This window comes from Manis javanica, chromosome 5 (genome assembly GCF_040802235.1).
Source record: "Manis javanica isolate MJ-LG chromosome 5, MJ_LKY, whole genome shotgun sequence".
Lineage (NCBI taxonomy): Eukaryota > Metazoa > Chordata > Mammalia > Pholidota > Manidae > Manis > Manis javanica.
The window spans coordinates 164,730,984-164,746,483 of record NC_133160.1 but is presented as its reverse complement, the minus strand read 5'-3'; the positions used below and the strand labels follow the sequence as shown (position 1 = coordinate 164,746,483).

Here is a 15,500-nt window from a genome sequence, read left to right as displayed (position 1 = left end):
ATGAAGTACTGATACATGTTGTAACATGAACCTTGAAAATATTATAAGTGAAAGGAGCCAGATACAAAATGTGACATATTTCATGATTCCATCTATATGAAATATCCTAATAAACAAACCCATGGAGACAGAAAATAAGATTAGGACTTGCCAGGGGCTAGGCAGGGGGAGTGGAGGAAGAAGAAGGGCAGTGACTTCTAATGGGCAGAGAGTTTCTTTTTGGGGCAATGAAAATGTTCTGGAATTAGACAGTAGTGAAAGCTGCACAACTTAGTGAATATACTAAAATCTGCATACTTTAAAATGGTGAATTTTATGGTATGTGAACTATATCCCAACACAAAAAATGATCCCATAACTATGACATCTTAAAATTTTTAAAGTATAGTGTGATAGTTACTCTCTTGAAGTGATAGAAAGTATTTTAATTCCTGTTTTTCAAATCTGAATTAATACATGGACAACAAAAGTTTAGATCATGCATACAAAATTCCTACATACTCTCATTATCTTCAAATTTTTCTCCACTACATGATGCATAATACCCTTAAACACAATTATGTATATACAATTACCAAAGCACTAACTGTATCTCCATCTATTTCTCTCTCTCTTTACAAAGCATTTTATATATATCACATTATTATATATTTATCTACCTTATTATTATATTATTTGTAATACAGAGCATAACTGATCACATCAAGAGTGTCACTTCTGCCTTGTTGCATCTGAAAATTGTCTCTGTGATGATCCACTTGAAAAAAAAAAATTTGTCAACATCAAAGTCTTTGGTCATATAGAGACTGATAGGTTATAACAATACTAAATAGAGCTTCTTATTAAAAACAGTTACTTTTAGTAGATGTCCAACAGATATTTTTAGTAGATGGTTGACTCTATTGTACCTCATCATCTTCCAAAAAGTGAAGTTGATAGTTCCACATACATAACATTTATTAAATTTCAGAAGTCAATAGAAAAGAAGTAAAATGACCAAGCTTTTGGAATTAAACTTATCATACTCAGTTAAAAAAAAAAAATGCAAGTTCACTTGAATGTCACATATGTTTCTGAAAGTCATATATAATATTGTATTTCTATAAATCAACTCACTTTCACCCTTCCTTTGGCTCTCATTATAATATTAGAAGTACTGGAACAGAAAAAAAGGGAGGGCAACATTTACTTTTAGAAGCATTTCTCACTAATTTGCATAGTATTTGCATTTGATTCTTCTAATACCAAAAAAGTTATTTAAGTAATCTGACTAATCACACATAATAATCCATATTTTTATATACTAAATATTTAAAGGTTGTTTACAGATTTAATTCCCACTGATTTTCATGTTTTCAAGAGAGCCCTAATTTTGGTTTCTACATTAGTAAATGCAATAATAAAACTGGAAGATTTCTAGATTCTTCTAGTTTCAACTTCTATGATTCTTTGAAATTTACTTCTAACATATTAAACCATAATGGTTCTCTTATGGTTTGAATTGTGTTACATCTGTCCCCACCCAAATTCCTATTTTGAAGTTCTAACCCCTGTCCCCTCATAATGTAACTGTGTTTGGAAACAGGGCCTTTAAAGAAGTAATAAAGGTAAAATTGAGGTCTTATGGATGGGTCCTAATCCAATATGCTGGTGTCCTTAGAAGAGGAAATCAGGACACAGACATGCACAGTGGAAAGATCATGTGAAAACAAAGGGAGAACACAGCCATCCACAAGCCAAGGAGAGAGGTCTGAGAATGAAAGCTACTCGACTAACACCTTGATCTTGAAATTTCAACCTCCAAAACTGTCAGAAAGTAAATTTGTATTGTTTAAATACCTAGTCTCAAATACTTTGTTATGGCAACCCCAGCACATAACAATGCTTTATAAAAGGGGACATCATTTCATCATCGTATTTAAACAACTCAGCACCAGACCAAAAGGAACAGCAACCTATTTACCTAAGCACTACTGAGAAAGAGAAAAAAAAAAAACAAAAAAAACACCAATGTTCCCAAGTGCTATTATCTAATTTTTACTATAATATAAATAATAAAGCCCAAATAAAATGAAAACTAACACAATAGTTTAGACTGCTTTAAAAAGATAGTAAATACCTGGCACAGACTGTATTTAATAAATCAAATACTTAAGGATTCAAGATTTCTGTCAACTTCTCTCAAAATATACTTTATCTAAAATGTTATATTTTGCCTGGAATTCAGTCCTTCCATTTATGTATCCAAACCTTCCTAATTTTGCAAAGACTCCACATTTCTCTTAATCCTTAGCTGGATAATTTTTTTCTCTCACTGATACAGTAGTACTAAATTATATGTTGTCTTTCTTTTGTCCTTTTTGTCCATTATGTTATTCTTATCTCCTCAAGACTTTGTTTCCTAAAGGTAGGATTCATATATGTTCCTAGGAAGTAGCCACGTGCTCACAGAAAGAACTTATTATTTTATGTGTATTATATTCATTTTGCTATTATCTTTCTATGCTGCTTAATTTAAAAGTATTTCAAAGTAGAGAGATCTGAGAACATGCCTTCAATTTAACACATGTATAGAATAGCACACAGATTTGAGAGCATCCCAAAGAATCACCTAATGTAGTTTAACTGATTACCTAAATATTTAAAAGTAATTATCAGATAAAATACAACTCACAATAACATTTTTAAATTTTTTATTTTTTCCATTGTTAGCAATAATATCTCTTCACGGTCTACAGCAGTTAATCTCTACCATTCCCTGAATGATAATGAGAATATATTTTCACAGTAGCAACTGGTGACATTTCAATAAATCAATGTGTTGTAGTGATACCTAAAGAAAAGCTTATTTCACTATAATGATGCTTCCAGGCTTCCCTCAAGTCAGGTGGTTACTTGCAGTTAATGATCTGTGACATACCACACAAGTAGTCCTAAAAAGACTTATTATCCACTGCATGTGCAACAATATTTGCTTTATGGATGGCTAAATGAATGAAGACATTCAATGTAACTATAAAAGTAAAATCAAAAGAAAACTTACAAGTAACATGTTTTCTTTAAGTAAAAGGGCTGTGACCATTTTCCATTAATACTTAACCTTTTGCTGGTGCAGTGCAACCACATATAATGCTCAAATCCATAAAGCCCAAGAGCTGTTCTGGGTTAATGCTAATTAACTGCCCCCAATCAAAAGACAAGTAACTTCCCAAAAATGTGAGATCATCAACCTCTATTGTTGACATCAAAGTCACGTCATAAAGCTTGATGAACAACAAAAGAGACAAATATATTTTATAAGTAAGTTGAGAGCATGCTTTTAATCAAGTTTATATATACAGATACAACACAAACATGCCGAGAAAAGAATTATTATTCTACGGCACACAAAATTTGCTAATCTTAAACAATACTCTTTCATAGCTGCCAGACGTAAGCATTCACATGTTTACCATTTATAATTTTATTTCATTTACTAGACTCGGCTTTTGTCCACCATATGTCCACTGTGGATTAACTATTCCCTTAGGTACAATTAAGGCCTTTCCATTTGTTGTAAGAAGAGCTAAGTATGAAGGACACAGCCAGAAATAACATTTACCCCTCAACGTAAAACAGAAGCACATTCAAGCTCAAATGATGGTTTATGCAGTATCTTTTTTTTTCTGATACATGTCTACATAGCAAAATAAACTTGAGATAAAAACTCATAGCAACTATACACCCACTTTCACCATTCAGATTGGATATCAAAATTATATCACCTCTGTCAACTGAGTTTAAATAATTTTTCAAAAAATATACTTTTAGTAAGTTAAATGAAGATTAGCTTCCAACAAGTAAGTATAATGGAAATTTTAATCATTATTTATGTATGTCAAATACATTTCACAAAATTTTTCATGTTTTCATTTTTAAATCCTTAAGTTAAAAAAACCATATACTTAGCAATACCCCCTCCCATTATGGGTAAAGAAATTTGAAGAGATAGTGGGAAACATAATAATAATTAACACATATAGCGCCTATTATATATCAGACATGGTTCTAGGAGCTTTATATATTATTTAACTCTTACAACAACCTCCCTATAAGGTAGGTGCTATTATCATTCCCACTTTACTGATGAGAAAACTGAGGTACAAAGAGGGTAGGTATCTTGCCAGAGACACATGATTAATAAGTGAACCTATTAGAAGTCACCATTAACCACCATTCTACACTGTCTCTATATTATAAATGGTATTAAAATAATCTAACACACTATAAAATAAATATCCAAAAGAAAAATAAAATGTTTCATCTTTTTAAAATTAAAATTTTGTAACTAAGAGATTAATTAGAGCTAAGAGTTTAGTTTTCAAAAGAACCAGTGTGTAATATAAAAGACTTTTTATATGACCTTATGTAGTAGTAACTCATAAGCACCAAGCAAGGCTGTTATTATTAAACTCCTCTTCCAGATGCAAACCTGGGCTCAGTTTTACAAAAGCTAGAAAAAGAACAGTGTTATCTTCACTTCATCATCTCAAAAGGCCCAGAGCTCCACTTTTCACTGAGTACACAATAATTTTCTAGTCATTCATAACAAGTATTTACTGAGCACTTTCTGTGTGCCAGGGAGTGAGCTAGAAACTAGAGAGAGAGCAGTAAACAAGGAAAGCAGTCTCTGCCTGCATGGAGCTTTAATTACAGAACACCTGCATAAATCCAAAGGAAAAAAAAATCTTTGCTCTAAAAGAGTGACGTTTTCAGAGGAGTCACACACAGTTTAAAAAGCAAAAATTAGCTAACAACTATTAAAATCAAGTGAGAAACGATCTAGTATTCTGTCCTAGTTCTTTTCTACTTGTCCATTTCCCTCATCCCTCCATAACGAGCTTAGGAACTGGCTAAATTCTCATAGGCCCCTCATGTTCTATGTTTTCAATTAATCAGAACCAATACAATAAACTGAGTAGTAAGGAATGGAGATGGCTACTTCAAAACTGTATCTAAAAACAGAACAAGTTCAAAATTTTCAGAAGACATGCATCCTGTGCCATCAGGTATTTTTACACACTTTCCCAAGTCTGTCTCTCTCTCTCTGCATGAATAAAAAACATGCTGTAATATCTTCCATCCTTTAAAAACACCAAGAGTTCTGACCCCACCCTCCCTCCAGCTGCTACCCCATTTGTCAACTCTTTTGTACAATGGCATTACATATACATGTTGCCTTTATTCATTGTCTACATTTCCTTCCCCTCTCTCTTGAACTCACTCTGCTTGGCTTTCACCCCCTACACTCAAAAATACCTGCTCACCAAGGCCACTACCAATTGCCCCTACACTGCTTAATCTAACATCCTCAGTCCTCATCTGTTGACCACTCTCTTCTTAAACACCTTTACATTTGGCTTCCAAGACACTTCACTCTCAAGGTTTTCCTCCTACCTCCACTGGCCACATTTCAATTCCTCTGCTGATCACTCTTTTCTTCCCAAAACTTTAAATCATGGCTGTAACCCAAGGATTAACCTTTGGACCTCTTCTCTTTTTATACTCACTCCTATGTAAAGTTCATCCAGTCTCAAGGATTTAAATATCATCAGCATGCTGTTGACTCCTAGATTTCATCTCTACACCTCACCTTGACCCTGAACTCCAGGCTCATACACCTAACTGCCTACTAAACGTCTCCACACACATGCTTAATAAGTACCTCAAATAATATGTCCAATAACAAACTTCTGATCCTCACCCATAATCTGTTCCTTCTGTACCCTCTCTCATCTCAGTAAGTTCTACTCAAGCCTTCCAGATGACTACGATGACTAGGACAAAACTCTTGGCATAATCTTGCCTCTTTTCTCCTCTATGAGAGAGAACCAATATATGAGAACCATACACCCATCTATGAGGAAATCCATCACCCCACCTTTGAAAATCAGAAGGCAACTACTTCTCACTACTTCCACTGCTATCACCCTGGTCCATGCCACCATTATTTTTCTCCTGGATTATGTCAAAAGCCTCTGTTTATGTCACTTCCAGTCTTACTATAAGTATATCCTCAAAACAAGAGCTGCAGTGATCCTTTCAAGTTAAATCACTTCACTCTCAAATTGCTCAAATCGCCACACAGTCTTCCATCTCATGCAGCGTCTAAGTCAAGGCCCTTACAATGACCTACAAAGTTTTTCCCAATCTGTCCTCTTCCTAGACCCTCTTTATATCCAACTTCGTTGCCTACACTATTCTTTCACTCACTATTCCTTACACATAGCTACACATGCAGCTACAAATACACACACATATACACCTCTTCGTAGTTCCTGGAAAAAAGAGAAAAATAGAATCTAAAGGGGTTTGCACCTAACTCTTTCCCTCTAATTGGATAACTTTACTCCCAGATACGTATGTGGCATTATCTCTCTACTTCTCTATGTCTTTACTCAAATGTCACCTTCTCAGACATTCCCTGACTACCATATTTAAAATCTTAATACCCTCCTCCAACCCTTCTTTTTCTCCCCTCCCTGCTTCAAAATTAACACCACTTAACATATTATATATTTTATTTATTTATAATCTGTCTTTCTCTATTGGAGCACACCTAGATGACAGCAAGGGTTTTTGTCTGTTCATTTTTGTATCCCTAGCACCTAGATAGGTATATGCTGAATAGCTATTTGTTAAATGAATGAATGAGAGAAGACAGAAGAAACCAAAATAAAAAAAAAAAGAACTGCTGAGTAGCTTTATTTATACTATAAAATTAGACATTCATGTGAAATTGTATAAAATGTCAGAAAATGAAAAGTCATTAAATTCTAAGCTCAAGAACAATTTTAAATTAAAAAGAAATGCTATTTTTAGAGCCTCAAAAAACACTCCAAAGTTGGCCATATTTCCAGGGTATGACTGGCAAGTAGTACGAATTCAATAAATCTTAGCTAGCTTTGTTATTATTGCTGTTGCCCGGTATATGAACCTATTCAGGCATATAGAAAATAGATTCTTAATAATCTAACAATTGAATGATAAAATGAGCCTAAGAAATCATCTCTGCAAACATAAGAAGAAAGGTTTTAAACAACATATAAAGCTAAATTTAAACTCTCTTAAAATTGTATGGCAATAAATGTGTTTAATTAAGCAGACTTGTAAACATAGCTTGAGTCATATTTTAGCAATAAAAGACATATATGATTAGCTAGTATAAACGCCCTCATTTTTACATAAGGACAATCCTAAGGTGATTAAATTGCCCAAGGTCACATAACTACATACAATGACAGCCCTAGAACAAAAGCTGAAGTTTTCTGATTCCCATTCTAGTGTTCCTTTAATGTATATTGAATTTGTTCTACAATTTACTACAAATATAAATTAAAATAAATTATTAAAGGGGCTTAAATTACACTCATGAAAATTTTAAATTTCCTTATACAAAGACATCTGTTTTTATAGCTGTGTTCTTTTAATATTTTATTTAATATTAATTTAATATCTCAAATTTTAAAAATTCATTGTGAAAGAAACAAAAGTAAGGTGGATAATGCTTTTTTTAGCACTTAATTAACTTTCTCTGTCATGACAGCAAGAAGATGGACAGAAATCATAACAGACTGCTATAACTAAAATGCTTATACAATTCCTCCCAAACAAACAAAACCACTAAAAACCTTAATACTTCTCAGGTTAAGTAAAATATAATCCTGTCAAAATGGTTTGAAGTATTTACAATAGACAAGAAATGAAAACAACCTAAGTGTCTATCAATTGATGAATGGATAAAGAAGATGTAGTACATGTACATAACGGAATATTATTCAGCCATAAAAGAGAAGAAATCCTACCATTTGCAACAACATGGGTAGACCCAGAGAGTATTATGCTAAGTGAAATAAGCCAGGTGGAAAAAGATAAATACCATATGATCTCACTTATTTATAGAATATAAAAACAAAATGAAATGAACAAAATAGCTGTAGACTCATAGACACCTAGAAGTGACTGGTGGTTACCATGGAGGAGGGATGCGGTGGATGGGTGAGGAATGTGAAGGAGAAAATGGAGCACAAAAATTCTCACTCATAATATAAGTTGGTCACTGTTTGGTGGTATAGCAGTGGAGAAAATCAATGATTCTGTAATACCTTCCTATATGGATAGATAGTAACTGCACTAGTGGGGGTGTGGATTTAATAATATAGGTAACTGTTGAACAACTGTGTTGTATACTTGAAACCAATATAAGATATCAATGATGCTTCAATTAAAAAATGGTTTCAAGTAGGCTACCTAAAAACATTAACTATGAAAAGATATAACATTACTGCAATTGTCCAATGAAAACTGGTTTTTGATTAGTATGATGAAAAACACTCATTGACATTTTCTTCCCCAATAATTATATCACAACACCAGTCTGAATGCAAGCTAATGCATTTGGAGAAACTACTAAACCAATTAACTTGAAATATTACCCAAAATGTTCTGAAAGAACAGCAGGAGTGTGAAGTATCATTAAGTATACATATTAAAATACTCTCTCACTCAGCATATAGAATACTGAGACTGATACTACTGTATCAGAGTAAGATGCTATCAGCATCTTCTAGTAAGTAAATTAACACAGCTCTGTTTCATAAATTTATGTGTAAAGAGAGGGAAAAAAAAGTGAAGCAATAGAAACTGAAGTATTAGGTCCATCTGAAAAAGACACTTAGAATTGACACCTTCAGATTACTATTCCCAGAAAAAAAGAACCAAAGTATTAAAATAAATGGGCAAGGGGGCAGAATGTTTTAATTTAGAATACATAAACAGAATGAACTTTTCAAATCCTCAAGAGCTTTTGTTTATACTTTATAAATTATAAGCTTTCTTAAGCAAACTGATAATAACTCATTCATTTTGTTGTAATATTGTAGATGACAAATGTTATAGAAGTTGATATGAATCCTTCAAAATATGAATCAAAGCAAATGTTACCTACTTCATTGTTTCATATTTCTACTCTCTGGATAAAATTAGAATTGTTGAAGACTCAAAAGAATCACAGTATAGGCAAGTACTTTCATGTATATTCCCATGAAGTTTGTCAAGCTGGACATATAACCATCTCATATTCCTCTATTACTGAGAATTAAAAATAGTCTTTTCAAACCTTGTGATAATTTTATTGAGAATATCTATAAAATTTTCAAATTGAAATTTACTTGTTTTACTAATATATTTCCACTGAGTTCAGGGAACGTAACTAACAGGGTACATTAAAATGTAACCTTTGAACCTCACAGTGTAAAACACCACTTCCTGGGCAGAGATAGTACTCTGAGAACAATCAATCACTGTTAAGAAGAATATACACTCAACATTGTTAATTAGTGTTGATGCACTCCTCTCTATGCCCTCATCTGTCATGAAGATTGTTTAAAAATCTGAGTTATTAGTCTTTATTTGGGAAAGGATCTGGTTAATATCTTTAAGAGCAGAAATCATTCATCCATCCACTCTATCCCTGAGCATGATAATTCCTACCCCCAATACAAGTTACTGATAACTACCACCCCTCCACTAAGAAGCTATAAATCAGTTGGAGGGCAGCTTCTATGCAACCCCTGTTAATTTCTGTTTACAATCTATCCAACTGAGAATGTTAGCTAGTCAGGGGAGAAACTAGCTGATGGATCAGAGAGCAGGAAAACATAACAGTTTAAAGATAGAAAATAACAAAATGACGAATTAAAATGCCATGGGGTTATAAAACATGATTTGAATTTAAAATTGGTCTTTAAAAAAATTAATATTCCTGAATGTTCATTTCAATTTGAACCTTCCTTGAAACACTGAAAGAAAAATTAAAACTGTAGTTCTGGGGCAGATGATTTTTGAAATTTGAACACAAAAATAAAAAATTTATAAATAAAAAGTCAAAAGTATAGGTTTCTACCTTTACCTGAAAGTCACAGGTTAGGAAAAAGAAACAAAATTCTTAATTCTTTTATATTTATTTAACCTAAGATTATGACCTAAAAATCTATGACATTTTATCTCAGATACAATCCAACATTCAACTTTGATGAATTTCCTAAGAAACTCTCTGACATTATTCACCAGGGTGGAATTCAGTAGGCCAGTTGCATCTGAAAGGCCACCTAATAGATTCCCTGTATCTATGATGTATTTTTCCTCATTAAGAAAACCATTTTCCCTGAATAACACATCTCAGGCCATAAACACTTCTAATTTTAACACAGTCTGCATGAAAAGACTTTATTCATTCATTCAGTATTCATTCATTCAAGCACTGCTCTAAGTGATGAGGTCCTTAGCTTTAATAGAGCTTAGATTTTAGTGGGGAGAGACAGATATAAACAACCAAGAAACAATGTCAGATGACAATGATATTGTGCAAACAACTAAAACAGAATGTTCTGATAGAAAGGGACTAGCTGGCTCATTGAGATTCAGCGGTTGAGGAAAGCAGCTCTGAGGAGATGACATTCAAGATGAGATCCAAATAATGAAATGGAACCAGCATAGACAAGAGGAAGAGCATTTCAAGCAGAAGAAACCCTAAGGTACAAATTAATTTGGAATGTTTTAGGAACTGAAAAAAAGATAAATGTGCCTTTCGAATGTGGCAAAGGAGTATGTGGAAGACAATGAGGTTTGGAAGGTAGGTAAGAGCCAGATCACCTAGTGCTTCGTAAACTAGGATAAGGAATTTGGAGTCATCGTTAAGTGTGTTAAGAAAGCACTAGAGGTTTTTAAGTCATGTAATATGATTTACCATCTGGGAACTGGACTTCAGGAGAGCAGAATTATGAGCAGGAACAACACTTAGGAAGCTACCACAGTAGTTCATATGAGACATGATGGTGCTGTGTTAGGCCATGGCCAGTCCCACCCGTAAGGAGCCCACAAATGGATGTAACTGGCAAACTCCGAGGTTCTGCAGTGCAGGCTCTGATTAAGTGACAGCGCCCTGATGCTGGGAAAGTGAGACCTTCATAGCCAGAAAGCTAGGTTGAGCCTAGTGCACTTGGCTCCCTGAATCGCTGAAATTTCCTTAGAGGGTAATAAAATTGTTTCTTGATGTTTGTGTGCCTGGATCTGTAGCCTGTCAGACATGTCACTCACCATGGGGCTGCAGACTTCAACAAACTTCAACAGAACTTCCACAAATACATGGAATATGTAGAGGACTTACCAACTCTTATCCACTTTGAAAGTTACCTACCAGGAATTTATTTTTACCACACTAGGAAAAAGTAGGGCCTTCCATGAAGATTTGGACATTATTGTATTTATTAATCCTAACAACCAGGCAGAGCCAATGAAAGGCAATCAAATTTTATAAAACATGAAAATGGTAGAGAAAAATAATAAAATTAAGACCTAGGTTAGCAGGTCCCAATCACTCCTTAAACATTTTTTTGGTTCAGTCTTTGCACAAATCAAAAATAAATAGCTGAATATACATAACTGGTACTCAAGAATGTTTGCTGAGCCTAAATGCCCTACACAACACATAGTATGAGAACTATCAATCTGGGGAGCAGAAAAAAACAAGGAATAAGATGGTGACAAAGGAATCCTTTAGGAGCCATTTCCATCAGGCCGCTTTTTTAAAATACCTACTCCAGCTCTACCGATCTGTAATCTGTGGTCATTCAGATAAAGGCTATACTCAGTGCTTTAAAAGGTTATTGTAATTAACAATAATAGTGATAATTAATCATTATTCAGCACATACAATGGGTAAGACCACATTCTAAAAGCTTTTTATGTAATATCTTATTTAATCTTTAAATCAACTTTATCAGACAGAAACTATTACCCTTATTTCCAGAAGAGGATTGAGGCTTAAAGATATACAGTAACTTTGCCTGATGTCACGCTGAAGAAATTGGGCTTATAAGAAAATTTTCTCTAAATTCAAATCCCTATGATCTTAACCAAGACTCAATATTTCACTTAAAGTTTTAAATAGAACAAAGAAAGAACACTAGTTTATAGTTTATAGTCTTTCAGGATAGAAAATGGAATCAAATAAATTAAGATGTCTTAAGTATTATATTCTTTTAAGTGTTATATACTAAAATAATTAACTTACTAATTACTAATTACCAATTTTATTTCATTAAAGCAAGTCCCTTACTCTACAGGTTATTTCATTAACCTACTCTTTTTACTCTATATTTAAACATAAATAAAGTTCAATTTTTTATAAAAATAGACCCATAATTCATCCATACCTAAGACTACTCTCAATCCTTGGCCAATTTCTGAGAGTTAACTATATTTTAATAAAAAGCAAGTGATTTTATAACTTACTAATTATAAACTCTTACTAAATAGAACAAATGTTCTCTCTCACACACACACTCCCTCTGTATGGAATGTTCTCTCTCTCTCTCTCTCTCTCTCTCTCTCTCTCTCTCTCTCTCTCACACACACACACACACACACACACATTCCCTCTGTATAGAATGTTCTCTCTCTCACACACATACACACACATACCCCCTCTGTATAGAATGTTCTCCCTGTCCTATCCTCCTACTAAACTTTGGTTACAAGTCAGCTACTGCTGCCAATATTTTCATAGCCTACAAATATTTCTTTTCAACTTATGTTTTCTATTCAACTGCAAACAATAGGACACAATGATGAATTTTAAGAAGCACAATTAGGTAGAAGATCTCTCTGTGTAGACAACCAGTTTCAGATCATCACGCTCTTTTTGTCATTAACCAACATATAACATCTTTGCTTTTAATATAATCATATCCCCAAAGAAAAAAACTAGTACATTCTACTATACTAATGTTTCATCAACTTGGAAACATGAAATCATAAGATCTTTCATTACATGACCATATGAAATCTGGCCAGTGATAGGTTATGCAGTAAATAATACCAAAGAAAATGTTTATCTATAATCTCTTCATTTTACATATATAACATTCTGTATCACTGCATACTCTATTATATGATCCCATTCTGAAAGAGTGTATTATAAACACAAGGGGTAGAACTATGCGCAAAGTGAAAAAACTCTTGACTTTTATGCTATTAAATCTCAAACATAGCAATGCAATAATTATTTGCATAAATTCACATAACTTAGATAAATGTTTGTATTTAGAACCTAAGAATGGCATCACCAGCACAGTCCAACGGCCTACCTAGTCAGCCCATCACATCTTTGACAGTGACCAATGGTGGATGGCTCACAGGACTGCATAAACACAAAACATAACATATATAATTATACACCACTACACCATTACCCCAGATGATAGTCAGACTGTTTCCTTAAAGAAACAAAAACAAGTCTCAACCCCCAACCCTTCCCTACTCTGTAATTTCCCAAAGGATGAGAGTAAGCCTCCAATAAAGTACAAATGTAACCATAATATAAGCTAATGCTCTGGTAACACGACAACTAAGAAATTATCTCCCAAAAGTAAAAGTTGCATTCAGAACCTAAGGTCATCAAAACTTAACAATTTCTAAAGGGGGACCTTCAATAAATTGAGAAGTATCTGATTCACTCAATTATAAGTATTTACAAAATAGATGAGCATAATTTAACTAAAAAATTTTAAATTAAAAAAAATTTAATTAATTTTTTAAAAATCTATCTTTTACCCAAGCCATCCATTTTGTGATATGTAATACTATTTTCTGGGAAGTATTATAAAGTTTGTATTTTTAACTCTTCAGAAAAATTATGTTCACACCTGTTCAGTCATAGTTTTAAAGTAAAGCTTGGATTTATTAAAATTCATCTAAGTATACAAACTATGTAATGAAGAAATCTTGTTTTTGACCTTCAGGAAGTACTATTTCATAAACAATTACAGAGAAAAGCTGCACTACACTTTGAAAGACCTTTGGAGAAGATAATTCTCTTGGGAGTATACTTGGGTATTGATTTAACAATGCTTGTAGTCAGGAAAGAGTTCCTGACCTAAATCCTCCATGGTATAATTTGAATTCATTTTCTCTCTTTCTGACCTCAAATAAGTTGTAGAAGATTGGGTCATTTCATAATATTTTATATACTTGAAAACCCCTATTAAGATCGCCTTTTCCCAGTAAGTGTATTACAGGACTGCAAACCAAATAACAGTCCTGAACTGAATTCAGTCTTATAATTTTATATGCTTATATATCATAACCCAAGAGACAGGGCTCAAAATTACTTATCCATCATTTCTACCAAGCACTACTCTTCCTCCAATATAATGAACTCTTTATGTTAAAAAATCTGTATTTCAGAACAAACCTCAAAAAATCAGAAAAAGAAGTTAATGAGAAATGGGAGCAAAGAACAACACACACAAAATTCCACCGACACTGTTTCTTCCCTAGAATAGGGGGTCATTTAATGAAATGTATCTCTCAAAATCTCTGGGGCAGAGCTGAAGCTGTAGTGCAATATCGTAAAGTCTGCAGTTTGTATTGCTGTTCTTAACAGTCCATGCTGCTTCCTAAAACCACAGGAAGCCAAAACACACAGTCAGAACAGAACTTACCTTAGCAGAACTGGCCAAAGCAGCACAGCAGTTAGAATAGATCAACAATCAAATCTAGTTTTGAAACAGTTTTGTATACATCTTTAGGAATTTTCTCCTCAAGTAATTTGCTCACTCCAGGAAAGCTGAATCTATTTGTATTCCCAGACATCAAAACTTTATGAATAAAAACTACAGAATAGGCAAATAAAGTTTACTATATATAAATAAGCGTTAATAACTTACTTTTATTGCCCACCAAGGCAACCAGTGGCTGAGTTTCTGACTCCTCACTCACTTTCTTCACCACGGAATACCAGTCTTCTAAATTCTCAAAGCTTTGATAATTTGTAATATCATATACCAACAGAATTCCCTGTCACAAAAGAATTAACAGAGTATTTGTAATGCACTTCTTGAAAAAAAAAAAGTGTAATACTGAATATTCTTAAGTAATGTTGCAGATGTACCTAGTAGAGTATAAAAATACAAATGTTGACTGTTTTTTATATTAGCAGAGTTCCATTTAGTTACTAGGCAGACAGATAATAATGAAAGTTTTCACTCAAGATAAATCCAGCAATTAAGATGCAATGCAAGCTAAAGAACAATTTTATCAAATTTTAAGTGGTTTCCAAATAAAATATCTGGGATATGCTTGGCAAGTTACAATAAATAAAAGAAAATTATTATCACAGAGATGGAAAAGCTGCAAGGTCTACAGTCCTGTCTCTCACTTTCATGAAGACAAACATTTAAACCTTTCAATAAATAACCATCTGTTGCTTTTTAAATATCTTCAAAAGTGGAGATTCCATGACATCCCTTGATAGTCAATTTCAGCATTTAGCACAATTTTCTTTAAATGAAATAAGTCGATTTCCTCTTTTAGTCCTCTGTGCATTTGGATAACAACGTGAAAGTATCCTCCTTATAATAACCCGTCATGTACTTGAAGATAGTTAAGTAACTCCTTTG

At 33.3% G+C, this 15,500-nt stretch overlaps 1 protein-coding gene across 2 annotated transcripts in view; it reads right to left on the bottom strand.

Annotated features, from left to right (window-relative positions):
- RAB28 (RAB28, member RAS oncogene family) overlaps positions 1-15,500 on the bottom strand; it is a 107,041-nt gene that overhangs the window by 57,906 nt on the left and 33,635 nt on the right. For both annotated transcript variants that reach the window (XM_036990798.2, XM_036990795.2), the window contains exon 4: positions 14,769-14,898. In XM_036990798.2, the coding sequence (XP_036846693.2) occupies positions 14,769-14,898 (130 nt within the window). The remainder of the gene's footprint in view (positions 1-14,768; positions 14,899-15,500) is intronic.